The sequence below is a fragment of the Bufo gargarizans genome, chromosome 1 (assembly GCF_014858855.1).
Source record: "Bufo gargarizans isolate SCDJY-AF-19 chromosome 1, ASM1485885v1, whole genome shotgun sequence".
NCBI lineage: Eukaryota > Metazoa > Chordata > Amphibia > Anura > Bufonidae > Bufo > Bufo gargarizans.
The window spans coordinates 495,300,886-495,328,219 of NC_058080.1; the positions used below are offsets into that span (position 1 = coordinate 495,300,886).

Consider the following 27,334-nt stretch of genomic DNA (forward strand, 5'->3'; position numbering starts at 1 on the left):
TTATCCATTAATGGTGTCCAAATGTCGCTTTATCCGGACTTCTCCACCGAAGTCCAGAAGAAAAGTGCACGCTTTCTGGACATTAAACGAAGATTTTCGTATCCTTCAGATATCTTATTCCATGCTATTCCCGGCTAAACTGAGAGTAGAGGCTATGGGCAACACACAATTTTTCGAGGATCCGGAGGAAGCACTAAAGTGGTTGGATCTACATGAAAAGCAACTGAAGATGAAAATGTTGACACATGAAGTATAGAAAATCGGGAGGACTTGCTGGTCTAATATTCTAATATGGGTTTTTTTTCCCCTGAAGGGGTGTTTAAGGTGCTTTGCTTCTTGCCCCTCCCTCATTTCCTTTTCAGTTTATTATGTTCCAGTTCGGAGGAGGGGGGTCAATACTGTTGCCGGAAGTACTGACCCAAAAGGGACTCAATATTAAGTTGAAAAGAGTAACATGTGGGACTTTATTAAGAGACTCTAGCCGGTGCAGTTTTAAGCATAGGGCTGGGTCATGTTGCAGAATATGTTGGGCAAAGGAGGGTGGTTCAGCCCAGGTTGGGTAGACTATATGGTCTATTACAGGGCACATTGTTTACAGTTTTAATATTGGGATGCAGGGTTGGGGGGGGGGGGGGCGGGAATATTGGGTACACTCCAGCATTGGTAGGTTCTCAAGGGTCGAACGACGACCTTCTAACAGATGGTTTGCGGTGCTTATGAGACAGAATTACTGGATTCTATTCAATAATGACTCACATGACTAAGATAATTAGCTGGAATGTGATGGGAATGGCCGATGCAACGAAACGCCAAAGTATATTTACATACTTGTCGAGGTTTCACCCTGCTATTTACTGCCTACAGGAGACTCATTTGACCAAACAGACAATACACACTGTGGGGAAGTCACTAGGTGCATTTGATGTTCTCCTCCCATTCCAGAGGGGTAAGCATTTTAATACATAGTAATGTCCGTTATGAATGTATTAGAGAACTTGTTAACCCTGAAGGGAGATTCATTTGTCTGTATTGTATTCTAGATGGTGTGCATATGATTTTGGTAGTAGTTTATGTTCCCCCTTCTTTTTCAATAATTCCTTTAAGACTAATACTGGATTTCTTGGCCCTATATGCAGGGACTCCCTGGATTTTAGTAGGGGACTTAAATAATAATCCTGACGAGAACTTAGATAGATGTAGGGTCGCCGGATCTGGAAGACTTGCAGGCCCTTTATCTCTAAATAATTTAATGACAGAAGCAGGCTGTTGGATGTTTGGAGGTTACAGCACCCGGCAGAGCGTAAATACTTATGTACCTCTTCCACTTACTCTTCCCTATCAAGAATTGATCTGGCCCTAGCTAATAGGGATGAGCGAACCCGAACTGTATAGTTCGGGTTCGTACCGAATTTTGGGGTGTCCGTGACACGGACCCGAACCCGGACATTTTCGTAAAAGTCCGGGTTCGGGTTCGGTGTTCGTCGCTTTCTTGGCGCTTTTTGAAAGGCTGCAAAGCAGCCAATCAACAAGCGTCATACTACTTGCCCCAAGAGGCCGTCACAGCCATGCCTACTATTGGCATGGCTGTGATTGGCCAGAGCACCATGTGACCCAGCATCTATTTAAGCTGGAGTCACATAGCGCCGCCCGTCACTCTGCTCTGATCAGCATAGGGAGAGGTTGCAGCTGCCACGTTAGGGCGAGATTAGGCAGTGATTAACTCCTCCAAAGGACTTCATTCAGAGATCGATCTGCAGCTGTGGATGATTGAACTGCTGCTATTGAATTGCTCACTGTTTTTAGGCTGCCCAGAGCATTTTTCAGTCACTTTTTTCTGGGGTGATTGGCGGCCATTTTGTGTCTTGTGGTGCGCCAGTACAAGCTGCCACCAAGTGCATTTAACCCTCAATGGTGTGGTTGTTTTTTGGCTAAATCCTACATCAGGGTCAAGCTGTCACACCAAGTGCATTTAACCAGCAATAGTCTGTTTATTTTTTGGCCATATACTACATCAGGGGCAAGCTGAGCCTGTCACCAAGTACATTTAACCCTCAATGGTGTGGTTGTTTTTTGGCTAAATCCTACATCAGGGTCAAGCTGCACACCAAGTGCATTTAACCAGCAATAGTCTGGTTATTTTTGGCCATATACTACATCAGGGGCAAGCTGAGCCTGTCACCAAGTGCATTTAACCCTCAATAGTGTGGTTGGTCAAGCTGTCACACCAAGTGCATTTAACCATCAATAGTGTGGTTATTTTTTGGCCATATCCCAGTCTAATTCTGTCAGTAAACCTATACCTGTCACCCAGCGCCTAAATACTAGGCCTCAAATTTATATCCAGCTAAATCTGTCGTTACTGCTGTACTGTTGTGGCTGGTCAAGTTATTTAGTGTCCGTCAAAGCACAGTTTTTGTTCTGGGTTGAAATACAATTCCCAATTTAGCAATTTCCTAATTTAGTGGTTTCTGCTGTATCAGAGCTATTTTAAATCTATCCCTAAAAGGGTATATCAGATTCAAGGTGCACATAGGGTCATTCTGAATAACTTCACACACACGCTACTGTGCATTTCCAAGTCTAATTCTGTCAGTAAACCTATACCTGTCACCCAGCGCCTAAATACTAGGCCTCAAATTTATATCCAGCTAAATCTTTAGTTACTGCTGTACTGTTGTGGCTGGTCAAGTTATTTAGTGTCCGTCAAAGCACAGTTTTTGTTCTGGGTTGAAATACAATTCCCAATTTAGCAATTTCCTAATTTAGTGGTTTCTGCTGTATCAGAGCTATTTTAAATCTATCCCTAAAAGGGTATATCAGATTCAAGGGTATATCAGATTCATAGGGTAATTCTGAATAACTTCACACACACGCTACTGTGCATTTCCAAGTCTAATTCTGTCAGTAAACCTATACCTGTCACCCAGCGCCTAAATAATAGGCCTCAAATTTATAGTCAGCTAAATCTGTGGTTACAGCTGTGCCTGTATTAGTGTAATACGGTACTTAAATAGATAGCCAGATAGTGTTAGTTGTCTTTAAAAAAAGGCCTGAATTTGAATTCAATACATTGGGTCAAATAATATTTTTGTTGTTGTGGTGAACGATAACAATGAGGAAAACATCTAGCAAAGGACGCGGACGCGGACATGGTCGTGGTGGTGTTAGTGGACCCTCTGGTGCTGGGAGAGGACGTGGCCGTTCTGCCACAGCCACATGTCCTAGTGTACCAACTACCTCAGGTCCCAGTAGCCGCCATAATTTACAGCGATATTTGGTGGGGCCCAATGCCGTTCTAAGGATGGTAAGGCCTGAGCAGGTACAGGCATTAGTCAATTGGGTGGCCGACAGTGGATCCAGCACGTTCACATTATCTCCCACCCAGTCTTCTGCAGAAAGCGCACAGATGGCGCCTGAAAACCAAGCCCATCAGTCTGTCACATCACCCCCATGCATACCAGGAAAACTGTCTGAGCCTCAAGTTATGCAGCAGTCTCTTATGCTGTTTGAAGACTCCGCTGGCAGGGTTTCCCAAGGGCATCCACCCAGCCCTTCCCCAGCGGTGGAAGACATAGAATGCACTGACGCACAACCACTTATGTTTCCTGATGATGAGGACATGGGAATACCACCTCAGCATGTCTCTGATGATGACGAAACACAGGTGCCAACTGCTGCGTCTTTCTGCAGTGTGCAGACTGAACAGGAGGTCAGGGATCAAGACTGGGTGGAAGACAATGCAGGGGACGATGAGGTCCTAGACCCCACATGGAATGAAGGTCGTGCCACTGACTTTCACAGTTCGGAGGAAGAGGCAGTGGTGAGACCGAGCCAACAGCGTAGCAAAAGAGGGAGCAGTGGACAAAAGCAGAACACCCACCGCCAAGAGACTCCGCCTGCTACTGACCGCCGCCATCTGGGACCGAGCACCCCAAAGGCAGCTTCAAGGAGTTCCCTGGCATGGCACTTCTTCAAACAATGTGCTGACGACAAGACCCGAGTGGTTTGCACGCTGTGCCATCAGAGCCTGAAGCGAGGCATTAACGTTCTGAACCTTAGCACAACCTGCATGACCAGGCACCGGCATGCAAAGCATGAACTGCAGTGGAGTAAACACCTTAAAAACAAGGAAGTCACTCAGGCTCCCCCTGCTACCTCTTCTGCTGCTGCCGCCTCGGCCTCTTCTGCTGCTGCCGCCTCGGCCTCTTCCTCCGCCTCTGGAGGAACATTGGCACCTGCCGCCCAGCAAACAGGGGATGTACCACCAACACCACCACCTCCGTCACCAAGCATCTCAACCATGTCACACGGCAGCGTTCAGCTCTCCATCTCACAAACATTTGAGAGAAAGCGTAAATTCCCACCTAGCCACCCTTGATCCCTGGCCCTGAATGCCAGCATTTCTAAACTACTGGCCTATGAAATGCTGTCATTTAGGCTGGTGGACACAGACAGCTTCAAACAGCTCATGTCGCTTGCTGTCCCACAGTATGTTGTTCCTAGCCGGCACTACTTCTCCAAGAGAGCCGTGCCTTCCCTGCACAACCAAGTATCCGATAAAATCAAGTGTGCACTGCGCAACGCCATCTGTGGCAAGGTCCACCTAACCACAGATACGTGGACCAGTATGCACGGCCAGGGACGCTATATCTCCCTAACTGCACACTGGGTAAATGTAGTGGCAGCTGGGCCCCAGGCGGAGAGCTGTTTGGCGCACGTCCTTCCGCCGCCAAGGATCGCAGGGCAACATTCTTTGCCTCCTGTTGCCACCTCCTCCTTCTCGGCTTCCTCCTCCTCTTCTTCCACCTGCTCATCCAGTCAGCCACACACCTTCACCACCAACTTCAGCACAGCCCGGGGTAAACGTCAGCAGGCCATTCTGAAACTCATATGTTTGGGGGACAGGCCCCACACCGTACAGGAGTTGTGGCGGGGTATAGAACAACAGACCAATGAGTGGTTGCTGCCGGTGAGCCTCAAGCCCGGCCTGGTGGTGTGCGATAATGGGCGAAATCTCGTTGCAGCTCTGGGACTAGCCGGTTTGACGCACATCCCTTGCTTGGCGCATGTGCTGAATTTGGTGGTGCAGAAGTTCATTCACACTACCCCGACATGTCAGAGCTGCTGCATAAAGTGCGGGCCGTCTGTTCGCGCCTCCGGCGTTCACATCCTGCCGCTGCTCGCCTGTCTGCGCTACAGTGTAACTTCGGCCTTCCCGCTCACCGCCTCATATGCGACGTGCCCACCAGGTGGAACTCCACCTTGCACATGCTGGACAGACTGTGCGAGCAGCAGCAGGCCATAGTGGAGTTTCAGCTGCAGCACGCACGGGTCAGTCGCACTACGGAACAGCACCACTTCACCACCAATGACTGGGCCTCCATGCGAGACCTGTGTGCCCTGTTGCGCTATTTCGAGTACTCCACCAACATGGCCAGTGGCGATGACGCCGTTATCAGCGTTACAATACCACTTCTATGTCTCCTTGAGAAAACACTTAGGGCGATGATGGAAGAGGAGGTGGCCCAGGAGGAGGAGGAGAAGGAGGAAGAGGGGTCATTTTTAGCACTTTCAGGCCAGTCTCTTTGAAGTGACTCAGAGGGAGGTTTTTTGCAACAGCAGAGGCCAGGTACAAATGTGGCCAGCCAGGGCCCACTACTGGAGGACGAGGAGGACGAGGATGAGGAGGAGGTGGAGGAGGATGAGGATGAAGCATGGTCACAGCGGGGTGGCACCCAACGCAGCTCGGGCCCATCACAGGTGCGTGGCTGGGGGGAAAGGCAGGACGATGACGATACGCCTCCCACAGAGGACAGCTTGTCCTTACCTCTGGGCAGCCTGGCACACATGAGCGACTACATGCTGCAGTGCCTGCGCAACGACAGCAGAGTTGCCCACATTTTAACGTGTGCGGACTACTGGGTTGCCACCCTGCTGGATCCACGCTACAAAGACAATGTGCCCACCTTACTTCCTTCACTGGAGCATGATAGGAAGATGCACGAGTACAAGCGCACGTTGGTAGACGCGCTACTGAGAGCATTCCCAAATGTCACAGGGGAACAAGTGGAAGCCCAAGGGCAAGGCAGAAGAGGAGCAAGAGGTCGCCAAGGCAGCTGTGTCACGGCCAGCTCCTCTGAGAGCAGGGTTAGCATGGCAGAGATGTGGAAAAGTTTTGTCAACACGCCACAGCTAACTGCACCACCACCTGATACGCAACGTGTTAGCAGGAGGCAACATTTCACTAACATGGTGGAACAGTACGTGTGCACACCCCTCCACGTACTGACTGATGGTTCGGCCCCATTCAACTTCTGAGTCTCTAAATTGTCCACGTGGCCAGAGCTAGCCTTTTATGCCTTGGAGGTGCTGTCCTGCCCGGCGGCCAGCGTTTTGTCTGAACGTGTATTCAGCACGGCAGGAGGCGTCATTACAGCCGCCTGTCTAAAGCCAATGTGGACAAGCTGACGTTCATAAAAATGAACCAGGCATGGATCCCACAGGACCTGTCCATCCCTTGTGCAGATTAGACATTAACTACCTCCCCTTAACCATATATTATTGTACTCCAGGGCACTTCCTCATTCAATCCTCTTTTTATTTTAATTTTACCATTATATTGCGGGGCAACCCAAAGTTGAATGAACATCTCCTCTGTCTGGGTGCCGGGGCCTAAATATATGACAATGGACTGTTCCAATGTTGGGTGACGTGAAGCCTGATTCTCTGCTATGACATGCAGACTGATTCTCTGCTGACATGAAGCCAGATTCTCTGTTACGGGACCTCTCTCCTCTGCCTGGGTGCTGGGCCTAAATATATGACAATGGACTGTTGCAGTGGTGGCTGACGTGAAGCCTGATTCTCTGCTATGACATGCAGACTGATTCTTTGCTGACATGAAGCCAGATTCTCTGTTACGGGACCTCTCTCCTCTGCCTGGGTGCTGGGCCTAAATATATGCCAATGGACTGTTCCAATGTTGGGTGACGTGAAGCCTGATTCTCTGCTATGACATGCAGACTGATTCTCTGCTGACATGAAGACAGATTCTCTGTTACGGGACCTCTCTCCTCTGCCTGGGTGCTGGGCCTAAATATATGACAATGGACTGTTGCAGTGGTGGCTGACGTGAAGCCTGATTCTCTGCTATGACATGCAGACTGATTCTCTGCTGACATGAAGACAGATTCTCTGTTAGGGGACCTCTCTCCTCTGCCTGGGTGCCTGGGCCTAAATATATGCCAATGGACTGTTCCAATGTTGGGTGACGTGAAGCCTGATTCTCTGCTATGACATGCAGACTGATTCTCTGCTGACATGAAGCCAGATTCTCTGTTACGGGACCTCTCTCCTCTGCCTGGGTGCTGGGCCTAAATATATGACAATGGACTGTTGCAGTGGTGGCTGACGTGAAGCCTGATTCTCTGCTATGACATGCAGACTGATTCTCTGCTGACATGAAGACAGATTCTCTGTTACGGGACCTCTCTTTTCTGCCTGGGTGCTGGGCCTAAATATATGACAATGGACTGTTCCAATGTTGGGTGACGTGAAGCCTGATTTTCTGCTATGACATGCAGACTGATTCTCTGCTGACATGAAGCCAGATTCTCTGTTACGGGACCTCTCTCCTCTGCCTGGGTGCTGGGCCTAAATATATGACAATGGACTGTTGCAGTGGTGGCTTACGTGAAGCCTGATTCTCTGCTATGACATGCAGACTGATTCTCTGCTGACATGAAGCCAGATTCTCTGTTACGGGACCTCTCTCCTCTGCCTGGGTGCTGGGCCTAAATATATGACAATGGACTGTTGCAGTGGTGGCTTACGTGAAGCCTGATTCTCTGCTATGACATGCAGACTGATTCTCTGCTGACATGAAGACAGATTCTCTGTTACGGGACCTCTCTCCTCTGCCTGGGTGCTGGGCCTAAATATATGACAATGGACTGTTGCTGTGGTGGCTGACGTGAAGCCTGATTCTCTGCTATGACATGCAGACTGATTCTCTGCTGACATGAAGACAGATTCTCTGTTACGGGACCTCTCTCCTCTGCCTGGGTGTCTGGGCCTAAATATATGCCAATGGACTGTTCCAATGTTGGGTGACGTGAAGCCTGATTCTCTGCTATGACAAGCAGACTGATTCTCTGCTGACATGAAGACAGATTCTCTGTTACGGGACCTCTCTCCTCTGCCTGGGTGCCTGGGCCTAAATATATGCCAATGGACTGTTCCAATGTTGGGTGACGTGAAGCCTGATTCTCTGCTATGACATGCAGACTGATTCTCTGCTGACATGAAGCCAGATTCTCTGTTACGGGACCTCTCTCCTCTGCCTGGGCCTAAATATATGACAATGGACTGTTGCAGTGGTGGCTGACGTGAAGCCTGATTCTCTGCTATGACATGCAGACTGATTCTCTGCTGACATGAAGACAGATTCTCTGCTGACATGAAGACAGATTCTCTGTTACGGGACCTCTCTCCTCTGCCTGGGTGCCGGGGCCTAAATATCTGAGAATGGACTGTTCCAGTGGTGGGTGACGTGAAGCCAGATTCTCTGCTATGGGACCTCTCTCCAATTGATATTGGTTAATTTTTATTTATTTTATTTTTATTTTTATTCATTTCCCTATCCACATTTGTTTGCAGGGGATTTACCTACATGTTGCTGCCTTTTGCAGCCCTCTAGCCCTTTCCTGGGCTGTTTTACAGCCTTTTTAGTGCCGAAAAGTTCGGGTCCCCATTGACTTCAATGGGGTTCGGGTTCGGGATGAAGTTCGGATCGGGTTCGGATCCCGAACCCGTACATTTCCGGGAAGTTCGGCCGAACTTCTCGAACCCGAACATCCAGGTGTCCGCTCAACTCTACTAGGTAATAACAGTATGTATCCATTGATACAATTGTTCGATTACTTACCCAGATCTTTATCGGATTATTCTCCCCTGAAGGTGGAACTTTCCTTGTTGTAGGTACTAGGCTGGGATCTATGATGTGGAGATGTAACACTTTTTGGTTGCAGGTCTTGGGAGATATGAAAGACGTTGAAGCAGCACTGCGGGAATATTTTCTTTTAAATGCAGGGATGGCCTCTGTGCACATGACGTGGAATGGTATAAAAAGCTTTTTAAGGGGGGTATTAATTAAATCTATTTGTAGGCAAAAATCCAAATCAAAGGAAGCAGATACTCGTATGCACAAGATGGTTAAGGAAGCCGAAGCAGCATATGTTTTAGCTCCCTCAGTACTGGCAAGAACACAGTTAAAAATTGCCCAAGAAAATCTGAGATGCCATCTGCTACAAGTGGCAGACAGGAAAAGATTATTTTTTAAGCAAAGCCTTTTTGTAGAAGGAGAAAGAGTGGGGCATTTGTTATCAGTCATTTCCAAAGCGCAACAGGGGTCGATTTGCATTACATAGCTAGTAGATTCTCAAGGGAACAGGAGGACAGGCACTGGGGACATTTTGGATACCCTGGAGGAGTACTATGCGTCTTTATGTACTGTACATCTAGGACCTCATGCTCAGAGTTAGAGATAGTGGATTTTCTAAATGGGATTAACCTGCCCAAAATAACGCCGGAAGCAAAGGCCTCGCTAGAAGCCCCGTTGAGTTTAGACGAACTGGAGGCAACATTGAATACCATGGCCAATGATAAAGCCCCAGGTACAGATGGTCTCCCGGGGGAGATCTATAAATGGTTACAAGAGGTGTTGCTACCTGAGTTACTGAAGGTTTTCCAATACTCATTAGAGAAGTGCACTCTTAATGAATCGATGTAGGAAGCACTTATTGTGGTAATACCGAAGCCTGGTAAAGACCCCACACTTCCGAACTCATATAGACCTATCTCGCTGCTCGCGGCTGATGTTAAGATATTGGCCAAGGCCCTTGCGATGAGATTGTCTAAAGTGATTTCTACCATACTACATTCAGATCAGACTGGCTTTATGCCCCAAAAATCTATTTCCATCAACATATGAAGAGTATTTATCAGTCTGCAGTTTGAGGCGGATAATAGGGGTGATAGAGCTGGGTTAGCACTTGACGCAGCAAAAGCCTTTGATAGTGTGAAGTGGAGGTATTTATGGTGTACACTACGTATAATGAGCTTTGGCCAACATTTTATGAAATATAGTACTTGAACCCGAGAGCGAGTATTAGAGCTAATGGACGGGTATCATCGACATTTAGGCTAGCCAGAGGGACCCGGCAGGGATGGCCACTGTCCCCTTTGCAATAGCGATTGAACCGCTAGCAGCAGCAGTGCGTAGCTCATCAATAATAAAAGAGTTCCAGTATGGCCAGATACACAACAAAGTAGCAATGTATGCAGATGACACCCTGCTGTTTCTAGGGGACACGTCGGCGTCTCTGTCGGAAGCCATGTCTCTAATGTCTGATCTGACAATAAATTGGCATAAATCAGCATTGATGTTTCTGGATAGACAGACTTCCTTGGCGATTGCTACAGAGAACAATATACCATGTGTGGACAGCATCAAATATTAAGGGATTAATAATTCACCCCGTCTTTCGGACTTTGAGGAGTTAAACTTAATGCCAATGTTCAGTCAATTCCTACAAAAGACCAGGGTGTGGTATAAGCTGTCCCTGTCCGTAGTGGGGAGAGTTAATCTATTAAAAATGATAATGATGCCCCAACTCTTATATATATTACACAATGCCCCGGTATGGATATCATTAGACAAGTTCCAGAAGATAAATACTATATATAGAGAATTGGTATGGCGGAGGGGTCACGCCAGAATTAAGCTGGAAACTCTACAATATGCAAAGTCAGCGGGGGGTCTGGCTCTGCTTAACCCTTGGATCTACTACCTCGCGGCACAATGCCAGCATTTCAGCGGTTGGATAGACCCAGACATCATTGACATGACTAGTTGGATTTTGTGGCAAAAACTAGGAGGGAAAGACCTCATGTGGGTACTAGAGGGGTCGGGAATGCCACTAGTGGATGAACGGAACGTGAGGAAAGTATGAGGAAAAGGCCAAACAATTGAGAGGTGTTACAGGTATTACTGAATATACTCCCCTATGGCATAATCGGATGCTTCCTGAGTTTTTAATCTTGAAGGGGTTCCAAATTTGGCAAAATAAAGTGTGATTAGAATAGGTAACTTATTAGACAAGGGGGTACTTAAACCATTTAATAATACACAGGAGGTCTACAACATACCAAGAGGGAAGTTCTTTAAATCAAATATTTTTTATTAAAGTTTTGTAAAAAACATTATAATATTTCAATAACAATCCCCTTTACCCGCCCACTCCCTCCCTCCCTTCCATTCTTCAGTCCTGCAACCATTTAAAGTCCAGAATTATCTCCGTCGTGTATTTTGTAATACTATACATCAGTTACATGCCCTCTTCTGCATGTCTCATGCGACCGCGAGCCTTCACTTCGTCGTTATCAGACCTCAGAATCACATTTCACACACTAGTCATATAGTTAACATCCATACCTTCCAGCATGCAGTGATTGATTTAGCTTACAATAGTATTGGTACGCTTTTAACATTATACTTTTAAATAGTGGTGTAGTATCTTAACCACAAGAACCATATTATCTCAAAACCTTTCAATCGATCCTCTCTTCTGATAGACATATCTTTCTAACCTTATTAAAGTATGTACCCTAGTTACTAGCTCTTGTAGTGTTGGCTGCTGTGGGTCAATCCAGTGTTGTGCAATACTTTTCCTAGCTTGGTATAAAATGTGCATAATGGCAGTTTTTTTCTTTGCCATTCCTGGCTGTACCTTGACACATCCTAAAACACATGTTAGTGGTGTAACATCTATATTTGCTTGAAACACAGTATTTATCAATTCCACAATTTCTATCCAGTATCTCCTAAGTTTTGGACAGTTCCACATTAGGTGAATTAGGTCTGCATTATGCTGATTACATCTTGGGCAACAGTCATCAGTTCTGTATTCCATCTTTTTTTAACAGAACTGGGGTTCTGTATACCCTGTGCATCAAGTACAATTGTGACCCCCTCTGTGCTTCACTCACCGCTATTGTTTGAAAGTTCTCCATTACTTCATCCCATAAATCCTCAGTCAGATCTCCAATATCAGACCTCCATTTTCCATACAATCCTATTGGCCTATTTTTATGTTGCATTTCCATAAGAGTTTTGTAGTGTAGGGATATCACCCCATTTGTGCTCCCCTGTGTTGTGGTGAGGTCTATTATACTATGTTTTGGTGCTTGAACAATACTTTCTTGTTTTTCTCGTGATTGTATTGCATGTCTGAGCTGTAAATATAAATCAAAGGATTTATGTGGCATATTAAATTCTTATTGTAGTTGTGCAAATTCCTTTAGGGTATTATTAGAAACTAAATGAGCCTTCCTATTAAGACCATACCGCTCCCACATCTTCATTTCTGATACTTTGCCTATTTCTTTATACATATACTTTGGCCATATTTGCGTATATTGTATATCCAGTTATTTTAGCCATAGACCAGGCTTTCCACCATATTTTGTGTATCACACCTAGTATCTGGTATTGCGTACTTCTCTTATACCCAAAAGGGAAGTTCTATCAATACTTGCAAATTAAGCACGCATACAACTCTATGTCTAAAACTGGTAGTGTCAGGGTCTCGAGGGATGCCACTTTGCATTTTATAATCTCGGGAGGTGACAAAAAGGGTATAATATCCACAATATACCAATTGCTTCTAGATAAATTTCTGGAATCACACCCACTATCCAGAATGAGAGTCTGGGAGAAAGATGTAGGAGAGATAACGAAGGAACAATGGGAGGACATTTTAGAGGCAGTACTAAATCGTCCCTACACGAAAGCAGGAAACTATCACAGCTGTTTAAAATCCCAACAAAACCCCAGTGTTTTTACAACGTATCGGTGTCAGAGCAGATGCTAAATGCCCAAGATGTCATATGGATCCAGCAGACTTACTACATATGTTGTGGCAATGCCCAAGAATGGATGAGTTTTGGACGAGTATATTGGAAATAATTCAGAGAGTCTTCTCAATACGGGTTCCTAGTGAGCCTAAAGTATGCGTTTAGGGATATATGGCTGAGGTGGGTGCAGACGAGATGGGTAGGATTGCAATAGGGAGGTTATTGTATGTAGCCAGGAAGCTAATTGCTCTTCATTGGATTCAATCGCGTCCCCCAAGGGTGGAGGAATTTCGAAGTAGGGCTAATACTATGCTGATGTATGAGAAAGCAGTATTTTTGAAGCGTGGGTGCCTCATAAGTTTGATAAGCTATGGAGTCTTTGGTTGGGGCATGTTGGTCTTTCTAGATAATTACTACCGACAGGTCTGCCAATGCTGGAATGTGGGGGGGGGGGGGGGGGGTAAAGGGGTGGGATATAGGAAGGGAGGGTTATACTTATGGTTGGGGAAGGAATACGGGAGGGGGGGGCTAGGTTAAGGTTAAACTACATTTGCAATTGCTCACAATGATTGTAATAGACATTCTAGTATGTGTGCACTGTGGTCATACGATGACACTACCTGTACTGATTGTACTAATTGTACTTTATTGTTTCTTATTGAGCTGCAAATTACAATAAAAATGATCTGATTAAAGAAAATAAAAAAAAAAAGTTGTTACACTGTGTCCATGTACAGAAGAACTGCAGAAAAATAACACCAATGACGCATTTCTCTGGGCCTTTAATCATAGGTGTCGGAAACGCGTCAGTTTAGTGCTCTTTTTCTGCTGTTCTTCCGTACATGGACACAGTGTAACGACTTTTTAACCATGTTGGAATAAAAGTCACTTTCTATTTCACTACTGGAGTGCTGGATCAATATATCAGTCTATATTCTACGACTGAAGTGGCCAAGACTTTGTGCAACCGTCTAAAGAATTTAATTTATTCGTGCTTATGTTTCTTTTATTCCCGTGTTGGAGATGGCTGAAATCAGCAGATCTGGGCTCCTTTTTACTATGTGTGAGCATACTACACAGGATTACACATAGGGGGACCAGGAATAACAGGAATATCAACATAATAAAAGAGTGGGAGGACAGTACCTACAACATATCTCAATCTAATCCTGAGTGGTAAACACCCTGCCAAGTAGAGGTAACATGTCTTACTAGCCCCACTAGTCACTTGTGAACAAAACATCCAAAAGAACCACAGAAACTGAGAGAAACCATCACACTGAGATAGAAAGAATTCAGTGACATACCTCTTGTTTTGCAGGGTTCATGCACCTGCATAATACACCTTTCACACACCTTTGAAGGGCCATAGTGGTGAGGCTGGGAACTTCACAGTTATCACATGAAAAACTGACAAAGAAAAAAGGGTATGAGTATTAACAGCGGAAAATGTCAGCACAATCTGAATCAAATGTCGATTTTGCTATGGTTTTAACCATTTGCAATGGAAAATCTTTTAAACAATATTTTTTTAATAATTTCTGCAGTTCTTCTCCCAGGGGCAAATTGGCCACAGACCTTACAGGGAAATTTCTCAGTGGGCCGATGTCGAGGGGGCCACCTGAGCCCTCCTCACGGTCGGCCAATGGAAGTTTTGGGGGATGTATTTTGTGCTGGCGGCAGTATTTTGAAATGGACTGTGGTATTTGGCTCTGTCGGGTGGTATATTGGACCACAATATGGTATGGCCGGCCCTGCCTTCCATAATTTTCGACCCGGCTAGAAAACGGGCCACATTTAGTATTTTTTCTTTAAGTTCCCAGTCCGCCCCTGTCTTCTCCTGTAATGAGTCCCAAAAAAGAAGATGGAGGCAGCATGTCCGGCATAAAAATGCCTTTAATGGGAACCGCCAAGTGAACAGACGTGCAACAAATTGTGACGTTTCGGCTGATTCACAGCCTTTATCAAACACAGTATGAATTCTAAAAGTACCTGTTTATATATTAAAACACACCCACTCCGCTTTGGGGACACCTATTACCAACAATTACATGGAGTGGCCATGGGCTCTAACGTGGCGCCCACGTACACCAATATGTTCATGGCGGAGGTGGAGGACAGACTCATTTACCAAGCAGCCCTATTTGGGAGAGCCCGGTGCTGGTGGCGCTACATCGACAACATTTTTGTGGTGTGGGGAGGCTCTCATACCTTAATGGCATGGTGCCATTGTATTATACGTAAAGAATGGCACATTCTGCAAAAAGGGTTACCCATGATAGATTAATTTGTGGGGTTCCCTATGATGGCATACAAGAGAGGGGCCAACCTACGTGATAAATTGGTGAAAACTGAGGTTGGTGAGCCCCATGGGGATGGGCAAAGGTATCTGGCACCAAGGAAGCTGGGATGCTTTCCCTGCCTTGGTTGTTGCAACTGCGGCAACATGTTAAAAGGAGATACCTTTGCCCATCCCTATAGTGGTAAGCCCTATAAGATTAAAAATTTCTTTACATGCAGATCATGGGACGTGATATATATGATCACGTGCCCGTGTGGCCTTATTTACATAGGGGAAACCACAATGGAAGCCAGGGAACGTATCAACTCCCATAAGAGCAATATTCGTAGGGCCCAGATTGATAAGCCGGTGGCAAAACATTTTCTGGAACGTGGACACTCGGTCAACCAACTCAGGTTTAGGATCATTGATTCTGTCGGCCCTCTGAGACGTGGGGGGGGACAAGGATCGGATTCTACGTAAAAAGAAGCTTAAGTGGATTTTTGAGATGAGAGCACTTCAGCCATTTGGAATGAACGTAGACTTCTCTGTGACAAATGTGTAATGGTTTCGAGTGACCTTTGAACTGGTTCTCTGTATAATGTTTTTTTTTAACTGTATTTTGATTTTTGATTAATTCACATTTACACTTGTTCCTAACCCACACTGGATTATGGCACACGGATAGATTATGGGGCTCGTTCCTGCCTGCACCCCTGCTGTGAATGTGGGTGTCTCCCACTACACGTCACTGTTGGGGGCGATGTTGGATCCTGGTTGCGTCTCTGGCAACACAGGGTTGGTCGGACGGTAGAGAGGCGGGGCTATGACGTCACCTTGGCCAGGTTTCGGCTGGAGACATGGAGGTTGGGAGCCTCCACCGGTACCTCTCCGGACGGCCCCCGGTTGTGCCAGGTGATGAGGTGTGGTAGGCGGTGAGTTCTGACCACCGCACCGCTTGATCTAGGACCCGATTGCTGACGCCGATGGCGTGGAGATATGGGGTGATCGCTTTCATCACACAGAGGTGGGCGGACCGGCTCAGAGGCGTCCTTGGCAACGGCGCACATGACATGGGAGGTTTGTGATGACGCGATGATCACCAGGGCGGAGTCGCCTGTGATCAGGTGATCTCGGGTTAGTCAGGCAGTGACGTAACTCCTTCTTCCCTGACATGTGCGCTGGTGGCCTGGGAACGCCGAGGAACATGTGTCCCTTGGGGGATAATGGATCTTATGCATATGTTAGGTGTATACTGAGACACGATGTAGGAGCACTAGAGGACGCACCCTTGATGACATCAGCACCTTATTCACTGTGTTATTGGCCACTCCTGTGTGAGTGGGTGTGTTTTAATATATTTAAACAGGTACTTTTAGAATTCATATTGTGTTTGATAAAGGCTGTGAATCAGCCGAAACGTCACAACTTGTTGCACGTCTGTTCACTTGGCGGTTCCCATTAAAGGGATTTTTATACCGGACATGCTGCCTCCATCTTCTTTTTTGGGACTTGTTGCGCAGGAGCCCTGACGAACCTTGGACTCCAGGTAGGCTGTTGCATACCGGATGACCTCAAGATCTGGTGAGTGCGATTCCACAACTATTGCTTGTTATTCTCCTGTAATGAAGCAGAACATGGAAATAGCACCACAGATGAAAACAAAATCTTAAACAGAGTCTTTTACCTCCAAAATAAGTTTCAAAGTAAGCATACCACCATGTAGGGTAAGTAAGCATACCACCATGTAGGGTAAGTAAGCATACTACCCTGTAGGGTAAGTAAGCATATCACCATGAAGGGTAAGTAAGCATATCACCATGAAGGGTAAGTAAGCATACCACCATGTAGGGTATGTAAGCATACTACCCTGTAGGGTAAGTAAGCATATCACCATGAAGGGTAAGTAAGCATACCATCATGAAGTGTAAGTAAGCATACCACCATGTAGGATAAGTAAGCATACAACCATGTAGTGTAAGCAAGCATACCACCATGTATGATAAGTAAGCATACCACAATGTAGGGTAAGAAAGCATACCGCCATGTAGGGTAAGTAAGCATACCACCATGTAGGGTAAGTAAGTATACCACCTTGTAGGATAAGTAAGCATACCATCATGAAGGGTAAGTAAGTATACCACCATGTAGGGTAAGTATACCACCATGTAGGTTAAGTAAGTATAACACCATGTAGGGTAAGTAGGTATACCACCATGTAGGGTAAGTAAGTATACCACCATGTAGGGTAAGTAAGTATAACACCATGTCGGGTAAGTAAGTATACCACCATGTAGGGTAAGTAAGTATAACACTATGTAGGGTAAGTAAGCATACCATCACGAAGGGTAAGCATACCACCATGTAGGGTAAGTAAGTATACCACCATGTAGGGTAAGTATACCACCATGTAGGGTAAGTAAGTATAACACTATGTAGGGTAAGTAAGCATACCATCACGAAGGGTAAGCATACCACCATGTAGGGTAAGTAAGTATACCACCATGTAGGGTAAGTAAGTATATAAGTGTGAACAAATATGAGGGGGCACACTCAAAAGGGAAACACAAACGGTGTATATAGTATTGATGTACTTTAATATTCTAAAATTATAAGAACATACCCCTAAAAAATTGATTAATTAAAACATACATGTACCACATACATATAGATAATGATTGGCGTGGGGACCCCACTCGTGCAGAAACTGTGTGACCAACACTCAGTACACCCGTGGCCAATCCCTGAAAATGCTAGTGGAGCATATGACAGCGTAAAGGCACTGTCCCGATCAGATGAAGCAAATAGTGACGTATAAATTCTGTCGCTACACAAGTAGCGATGCTCATATGCGAGCCCGGTCTTACCCCTCTTCACTGTCTCACCACAGCGCTGATCCCAGGTGGCCGCACACCAGCGGCGTCCCACGTGGTGTGCTCGGCCTGTGCGTGGAGTCCCACGTGACCTGGTTGTCTAGGGGACCGAATGGACGCTCCGTTGACGTCAATGTTAAGCGACTGCTCCTCCAGTCCGTGGGTTCGAGCTGATTTTCTAGCTTTACTCCTTTGGTTACCGGCTTTGTTTTTCTTTAAATAATAACACGCTCACTCTGTATCGACAGGCGCGTTTCGGGGTCTTACGCCCCTTCCTCTGGCCACTGAGGAAGGGGCGTAAGACCCTGAAACGCGTCTGGCGATACAGAGTGAGCGTGTTATTATTTAAAGGAAAACAAAGCCGGTAATCAAGAGAGTAAAGCTAGAAAATCAGCTCGAACCCACGGACTGGAGGAGCAGTCGCTTAACATTGACGTCAACGGAGCGTCCATCCGGTCCCCTAGAAAACCAGGTCACGTGGGACTCCACGCACAGGCCGAGCACACCACGTGGGACGCCGCTGGTGTGCGGCCACCTGGGATCAGTGCTGTGGTGAGACAGTGAAGAGGGGTAAGACCGGGCTCGCATATGAGCATCGCTACTTGTGTAAAGAGATTGTGAGTTACGTAACTATCCAGTGCATGTGAAGTCAGTCAAATTGACTATTGCGGATGCTGAACAACAAGTGTGCCGGACATTGAACTGTGCTATAACACAACTACTGTTTAGTCCGGTTTCGGCTAGAGTGTCACAGACACTGCGACAGAATTTATACATCACTATTTGCTTCATCTGATCGGGACAGTGCCGTTACGCTGTCATATGCTCCACGTTACCATTTGATTGGGACATTGCCGTTACGCGGTCTTATTTTTATTTTTATCGATTGGTGTATGCTACAGTGACTGGTGCACGCTTGTATAGTCGCCTCATCCGGCGGGTGTACTGAGTGTTGGTCACAAAGTTTCTGCATGAGTGGGGTCCCCACGCCAATCATTATCTATATGTATGTGGTACATGTATGTTTTAATTAATCAATCTTTTAGGGGTATGTTCTTATAATTTTAGAATATTAAAGTACATCAATACTATATACACCGTTTGTGTTTGCCTTTTGAGTGTGCCCCCTCATATTTGTTCACACTTCTTTTGCTCTCATTGGTCCTGAGGGTGGGACCTGAGGGTGAGCACCTTATCCATACAGAGAGGGGGTGAGCCTCTGTATTTCTTTTACTTACCTAAGTAAGTATATAACCATTTAGGGTAAGTAAGTATAACACCATGTAGGGTAAGTATAACACCATTTAGGGTAAGTAAGTATAACACCATGTAGGGTAAGTAAGTATAACACCATGTAGGGTAAGTAAGTATACCACCATGTAGGGTAGTAAGTATAACACTATGTAGGGTAAGTAAGAATACCATCACAAAGGGTAAGTAAGCATACCACCATGTAGGGTAAGTAAGTATACCACCATGTAGAGTAAGTAAGTATAACACCATGTAGGGTAAGTAAGTATATAACCATTTAGGGTAAGTAAGTATAACACCATGTAGGGTAAGTATAACACCATGTAGGGTAAGTAAGTATAACACCATGTATGGTAAGTAATTATAACACGATGTAGGGTAAGTAAGTATACCACCATGTAGGGTAAGTAAGTATAACACGATGTAGGGTAAGTAAGTATAACACGATGTAGGGTAAGTAAGTATACCACCATGTAGGGTAAGTAAGTATACCACCATGTAGAGTAAGTAAGTATAGCATGATGTAGGGTAAGTAAGTATACCACCATGTAGGGTAAGTAAGTATACCACCATGTAGAGTAAGTAAGTATAACACTATGTAGGGTAAGTAAGTATAACATTATGTAGCGTAAGAAGCATACCACCATGTAGGGTAAGTAAGTTTACACCATGTAGGGTAAGTAAGTTTACACCATGTAGGGTAAGTAAGTATAACACTATGTAGGGTAAGTAAGTATAACACTATGTAGGGTAAGTAAGTATACCACCATGTAGGGTAAGTAAGTATAACACGATGTAGGGTAAGTAAGTATAACACGATGTAGGGTAAGTAAGTATACCACCATGTAGAGTAAGTAAGTATAACACTATGTAGGGTAAGTAAGTATAACATTATGTAGGGTAAGTAAGTATACCACCATGTAGGGTAAGTAAGTTAACACCATGTAGGGTAAGTAAGTATAACACTATGTAGGGTAAGTAAGTATAACATTATGTAGGGTAAGTAAGTATACCACCATGTAGGGTAAGTAAGTATAACACCATGTAGGGTAAGTAAGTATAACACCATGTAGGGTAAGTAAGTATAACACTATGTAGGGTAAGTAAGTATATCATGACGTAGGGCAAGTAAGTATACCACCATGTAGGGTAAGTATACCACCATGTAGGGTAAGTAAGTATACCACCATGTAGGGTAAGTAAGTATAACACCATGTAGGGTAAGTATAACATTATGTAGGGTAAGTAAGTATACCACCATGTAGGGTAAGTAAGTTAACACCATGTAGGGTAAGTAAGTATAACACTATGTAGGGTAAGTAAGTATAACACTATGTAGGGCAAGTAAGTATACCACCATGTAGGGTAAGTAAGTATACCACCATGTAGGGTAAGTATACCACCATGTAGGGTAAGTGAGTATACCACCATGTAGGGTAAGTAAGTATACCACCATGTAGGGTAAGTAAGTATAACACCATGTAGGGTAAGTATAACATTATGTAGGGTAAGTAAGTATACCACCATGTAGGGTAAGTAAGTATAACACTATGTAGGGTAAGTAAGTATAACATTATGTAGGGTAAGTAAGTATACCACCATGTAGGGTAAGTAAGTATAACACCATGTAGGGTAAGTAAGTATAACACCATGTAGGGTAAGTAAGTATAACACCATGTAGGGTAAGTAAGTATAACACTATGTAGGGTAAGTAAGTATACCACCATGTAGAGTAAGTAAGTATATCACGATGTAGGGCAAGTAAGTATACCACCATGTAGGGTAAGTAAGTATACCACCATGTAGGGTAAGTATAACATTATGTAGGGTAAGCTCCCCCGAAACATAACCATGTCTTTCTTGTGAAAAATCGATTCTCTAATCCTGAGAAATGCTTATTTTATGCAAATTAGGTTTAAGGTGCTCTGTGGGCAGGACTGCTCCATTTGGTGCGTAATCACTACCAGCTATGAAATCTCACAGACTTTCAATTAAACAAGGAAGGTTGCTGGGTGGTGTTAATGATAGTAGAACGATTGTGCCCCAAACAGCGCCACTTTGCCTACATGCTCTGAAAACTTTTTTGCATAAACATGAAAAGAAGCATTAGAAGACTGGCTTTTCACAAGAAAGGTATGGTTATGTTTTGGGGCACCTAACTTAAATAGCAGTAGGCGTTCTTTGAAACACATTTTAGAGGTTACATCCTTTAAGATGTCCATACTCCTTTAATAACTGGTCTGGCCTACAGCTATCTCTCCCAACATCTCCATACATATATATACTTGGCTTGGCAAGGACGTATTTGTTTTAAATAGAGAGAAAGGAGAAAACTGTTGCCAGAAACTCTAGCAGTGGCTTATCTCTCAGACGTACTACGGTAAATTGAATTCACCTGATTCCCCTATCCCAGCACCACGACTTCTTCCTAGGCCAGTGACTTCACATTCAACGGTCACATTTTTTAGGTACAGCTCAGTCCCATTCAAGTGATTAGTGCTGAGCAGCGATACCAAGTACACCTGCTATCCAATAGATGGTGCTGTGCTATGTAAACTGTGAAGAGGCCACAGTGCTTACTGGAGTGGCCCAACCTCTTCAAACAGCTCATCAGGTGGAAGGCGACCACAGATCAGATATTAATGAGCTATCCTGAGGATAGGTCATCAATATGGAACCTCTGGAACACTCCTTTAATTTCTTCACAGTCTCATAAAAACTGGGTAATCCCATATCTGCAATCCATTTCTGAGGGATGTGATTTTTTTTCTTCTAGAGATTCATTGTAGTGAGTGAAAGGTCTTGTGGTTAGCATAATCATAGCAAGGAACACAAGAAGTATAGTCTTGGACAGATCAGGTTTCATGTAGAAACTGAACGTAATTGTAGAGACAGCTGACAGACAATGGAGACAGTTGTGATACAGAATGGACTTTGTGGGAGGAGACATAGTCATGAGTAGCAGATGGTCTACACCAGAGGTCCCCAGTCTTGTCTAGCTCATGGGCCATATTGAAAGATAAGAAGTGGTATAGAGTCAAATTATGGTATGGCGGAAAATTGTAATCGCGAATATGGTAAAACCAATGCACAAAATACATGTGGTTACAGACAGTTTTCTCACAGCGCAGTAATGGTCACATTGTTCTGTCCAGTGTCAATGTACCCTTAAACAGACAAAAGGTCCATAAAAGATATGAAATACTGAAAATGCATCATTTTTTTTACAATTCGCAACCAGTATTATTAATAGGAACAGATCAAACAGATCAAACAAAAACCTTCAGTGTGTAAAAATCCTTGTAAAAGTGATTTTGCGCTAATCTTAATTTTTTTGTAAATCCCTTTATTGATTTTCATGAACGAATCCATATATCACAATATGTTATAATAATCACATAACAAACTATTCTCCCTTCCCCTCCCCCCAGTCCTGTGCGCTATAATACTTACAACGCTACTAAGGGTACTTTCACAGTTGCGGCAGGACGGTTCGGACAGGCTGTTCACCCTGTCGGAGCCGTCCTTCCGCTATTTCGCCGTGCCGCCGGACCGCCGTTTCGTCCCCATTGACTATAATGGGGACGGGGCGGAGCTCCGGCGCAGTACGGCAGTTCGCGGCGAGAGGCCGCCGGACTAAAAAGTCGGACATGCAGGACTTTTAGTCCGGCGGCCTTTTGCCGTTCACTGCCGTGCTGTGCCGGAGCTCCGCCCCGTCCCCATTATAGTCAATGGGGACGGAGCGGCGGTCCGGCGGCACAGCGAAATAGCGGAAGGACGGATCCGACAGGGTGAACAGCCTGTCGTATCCGTCCTGCCGCAAGTGTGAAAGTACCCTAAGCCAGTGTTTCCCAACCAGCGTGCCTCCAGCTGTTGCAAAACTACAACTCCCAGCATGCCCAGACAGCCTTTGGCTGTGCGGGCATGCTGGGAGTTGTAGTTTTGTAACAGCTGGAGGCACACTGGTTGGGAAAAACTGCCCTAAGCAATCTTGACGTATTCAAGTCCGGTATAGAGTATGGCCATGGAGAACCTCCAATAAGTACCAGCATGTATGTTCAATGTGATTTCCGCTGTATTTTAGTATCCCTCGATAAGTGAGCAATACGTTTTTTTTAATCAAAAAAATGTCTTATTTGTTTTTCTTTGTCTGCAAAGGGTGTGTATCCAATCCATTTAAAATAAAAGTCTATGCGGCCTGTGCTCGTATTGCGGCCTGCAATACGCAAGATGCGGAGCGGAGGCATATGTCCTATTTGAATGTCCACACATGCAAACAGCGAGCACACGGCCAGTGACCGTTCATTGCGGACCGCTATTTGCGGTTTGTGTGCATAAGCCCAAAGAGAGAGGGGATTCCACTGGGTGAAGCCAATGGTGTAAGATACTCATAGGTAACATGACCATTTTACTTCTGTGCAAGGAGGCCAGGAAATTTGGTATGAAAATAAAAGTACCAGTAATTCATTGTAAGCTATAATATATATATATTGTTTTATGCGAGTAAGGATGCTGGGTGGTTGGAGAAGGAGGGCGGGGATGAAGAAGTGGGAGGGAGCTACAGTTGGTAAATAGGTCAAGCTAAGGACTTATTTGTGAACCAGTTCTTTATGTTTACATTTTTAAAGTTTACTACTCTACGAGGTGTGTGGATTTTTTTGTGTGTGTGTGTTGTGGTGGAGGGCGTGATTGCATGCTAGGGTGTGGGAAGGTGGGATCCAGGGGGCCCAAGTAAATTCTTGCCCAGGGTCCAATCAATATTAAAGCTGGCCCTGATGCCAGCACATGTCCAGCCCCGTTTGAAGTTCATCAATGACCATCTGGAAGGATCATCCAGCGGAGGCATGAGAGAGGGTCAGGTGGTCAGATGGGACCAAAAGAGTACTTTTTAATATCAACTCTACTTGCTGTGTTTGGAGGAAGAAGAAGGATGAGTACAACCCCAAGAACACTGTCCCAACCGTGAAGCATGGGGGTGGAATGATCATACTTTGGGGTGCTTTTCTGAAAGGGGAGCGGACCACTGCACCGTATTGAAGGGAGGATGGATGGGACCATGTGCGACGAGCTGGAAATACATGAGGCTCACGGTGGGCCGATGGGGGTAGTAGTTCATGTACTCACGGATAGCAGAGCCTCCCTGGGTCGGCAGTGCAGTGGATGGGAAGACAGCACTAAATCCTCCGGGGCACTCTCTATTGCAGGGAACACCAGCCAGATGGAAGTAGAGGTGCCCTTGAAGGTGTAGGTGTTTAATGTGTTTAATGTGCTGGTGGCTGGGCCCCTGTGTCTGTGTGCGGCCAAAATGTTGAGTGTAGTAGTAGTAATGAAGAGTTAGTTGAACATTTACTTGAATCAATAGTCTCAAGGCAGATGTTACAGTCCATCAATAAAGTGCATTCATATGGCACCAGTAATGATTCAGATGTTAAGGTAATTGTAATCCTTATATCAGGTTTAGGCCCCATGCACACAGCCGTGTTTCACAGCCGTGTGCGGGCCGTGGAACCGCGGCCTGGATCCCTCCTGAGAGCAGGAGTGCACGGCGTCACTGGTTGCTATGACGCCGTGCGCTCCCTGCTGCCGCCGCAATACAGTAATACACTGGTATGATCTATACCAGTGTATTACTGTACTGTGCCGGCAGCAGGGAGCGCACGGCGTCATAGCAACCAGTGACGCTGTGCGCTCCTGCTCTCAGGAGGGATCCAGGCCGCGGTTCCACGGCCCGCACACGGCCGTGAAACACGTCCGTGTGCATGGGGCCTTAGGCAATTGTCAATGGAGGGATTTTCTAATGCTGTTACTTGACAGGCAAAGACTGAGTATATTTACTCTAAGTCCCAACTATAGCACTCTGGTACTAAATATGCTGTTTTCTACTTATCTTGAGCTATCCAATAAGGGTGTTCGCCCTCGTGGCAGGCATCAGTCTTCTGCTTCATTATTTGCAGGATGCTCTCCTGAAGGAATCAGGTTTTTAGGTTTCCACTATATCCCGGAAGGATTCTAGTGAATAAGGACCATTCTGAGCACCAATTATCCATTCGTATCCCGGCACTTGGAAAGTTGCTCTCAGGCACTTATGCTGATGAGGTCCATAAGCTAGACTGAGCTGTAACCCTCACTAGGCTTGCTTCATATTTAGACATAGACTTACGGTCTTGTGCTTGGCTGCTGTAGATAAATGTTAGCTGTACTCCCTTAGCCTGGCCATAACCAAGGGGTAGAAATAGCAGACTACATGGTGGACTATGCCTTTTCCTCTCCTCCATACACACTGTACTAACTAACTTCACTTCCTGTCTACAATCCACGTGACACACCCAAGCTATATATATTATGTGGTGCCAGCACCACCTAGGGGCGAATAGGTGAAATGACAATGCCAGCCTGCTAAATACCATACAATGCAAATAAATACATAAATAGGCAGATGTTTAAAGTGTCCCTTTTACATACATATGTGGGATGCTGCCCATGTATTGTGAGATTTTGGCCAACAGCCTCCTCCCCTCAGTAAGAGCATTGAAGATGGGTCGTGGCTGGGTCTTCCAGCATGAAAATTACCCAAAACACACAGCCAGGGCAACTAAGGAGTGGCTCCGTAAGAAGCATTTCAAGGTCGTGGAGTGGCCTAGCCAGTTTCCAGACCTGAACCCAAACGAAAATCTTTGGAGGAAGCTGAAACTCAATGTAGCCCAACGACAACCTTGAAACCTGAAAGATCTGGAGAAGATCTGTATAAAGGAGTGGGCCAAAATCCCCATTGCAGTGTGTGCAAACCTGGTCAAGAACTACAGGAAACATCTGACCTCTGAAATTGCAAACAAAGGTTTCTGTACCAAATATTAATTTCTATTTTTCTATTGTATCAAATACTTATTTTGTGCAATAAATTGCTAATGAATTTCATACAATGTGATTTTCAAGATTTTTTTTTAGATTCTATCTCACAGTTGAAGTGTACCTATGATAAACAATTACAGACCTCTTTATTCTTTGTAGGTGGGAAAACTTGCAAAATCGCCAGTGTATCAAATACTTATTCCCCCCCACGGTATATATATATATATATAGTTATGAGAGCAACTTCTGGTATGTGTGGACTTATTCTTAGCGCTCAGCTGTTAGGTCACATCTGACAGCGCAGTGGAGCTAACCAGAACTGTGAATGAATTTGGAATGAAGCTGTGTCTATAAGTGGAGGAAATTCCGTTAAATTGAATATTCACCTACCCCACATAAGGAGTAACAAAGGAGTGTAGGCTCAGCAGGTGAGCTCCAGTCATCTGTGATTCATTTGCATTGTAAGCTGCCACCATGGGGTAAATGAGTGAACACAGAGGTGGCTTTGATGAGGCACGGTGGGAGAACTAGAAGCATGGCTGAGCTCCATCATGCTGCGCCGACAGCATCTCATTACAGGGGGTTTCCATGGGGGGTGGGATGCTATTTGTTGGGGGTGGATGAGTTAGCAGCACTTTTATTACAAATGACAAATATGTCCATGCAGCATCTGTGCTACTGGCAGTGTATACAGTTCTTTTTTCCTTGTTTTCCCTAAATTTTTTATTTGGCATGTAGAGTATGACAGGACGCCAATATCTCAACGTAATACGAGGTGCCAGTAGTGCGCCATATGCATGAGGCATCAGTTCAGACACTTGTCATAGTGAGGTTTTTACGCGTGAAACACGTTTTTGACAGCACGCTACTGGCCCATGTGAATACTTCCTTACATTTACCCTTTTGGGGCCGGGATTGTGGAGTTTTCTGACACTTAACGCACACCGCTGTATTACAGAATAGTGTTGTTTCTAGGGGAGGCCCAGGTTTACTGATGTCTCTGTGAATAAAATCAGTCAAAAAATAGGCACAAACTGTCACAATTTAGGGCAATTATGGTTTCCACCCTTGTTTCTGACTTGCCTAAAAGGGGTGAGACTTAGTAGGAAGGAGGTGGGGCTTTGTGGGAAAGGAGGGCCCATGTTGTAGGCGGGTCCAAATTGAC

General features: G+C 45.2%; 1 protein-coding gene across 1 annotated transcript; it reads right to left on the reverse strand.

Annotated features, from left to right (window-relative positions):
- On the reverse strand, positions 1 to 26,679 carry LOC122928052. Its single transcript, XM_044280524.1, has 5 exons — positions 26,560 to 26,679; positions 14,223 to 14,325; positions 12,049 to 12,294; positions 8,927 to 9,031; positions 1 to 75 (listed from the first exon to the last, which is right to left on the reverse strand). Exons 1-5 carry the CDS (start codon positions 26,643 to 26,645, stop codon positions 1 to 3), a joined length of 615 nt encoding a protein of 204 aa, XP_044136459.1. The 5' UTR covers positions 26,646 to 26,679.
- Positions 26,680 to 27,334: the final 655 nt, after the last annotated feature.

Coding starts and splice junctions, on each gene's coding strand:
- LOC122928052 (XM_044280524.1), bottom strand. CDS start 26,645: ATGGTGGCAGCTTACAATGCAAATGAATCACAGATGACTGGAGCTCAC. Junction 14,326..26,559: donor TTTGTTACTCCTTATGTGGG/GTAGGTGAATAT, acceptor TTTCTTTGTCAG/TTTTTCATGTGATAACTGTG. Junction 76..8,926: donor ATAATCCGATAAAGATCTGG/GTAAGTAATCGA, acceptor TTTAATGTCCAG/AAAGCGTGCACTTTTCTTCT.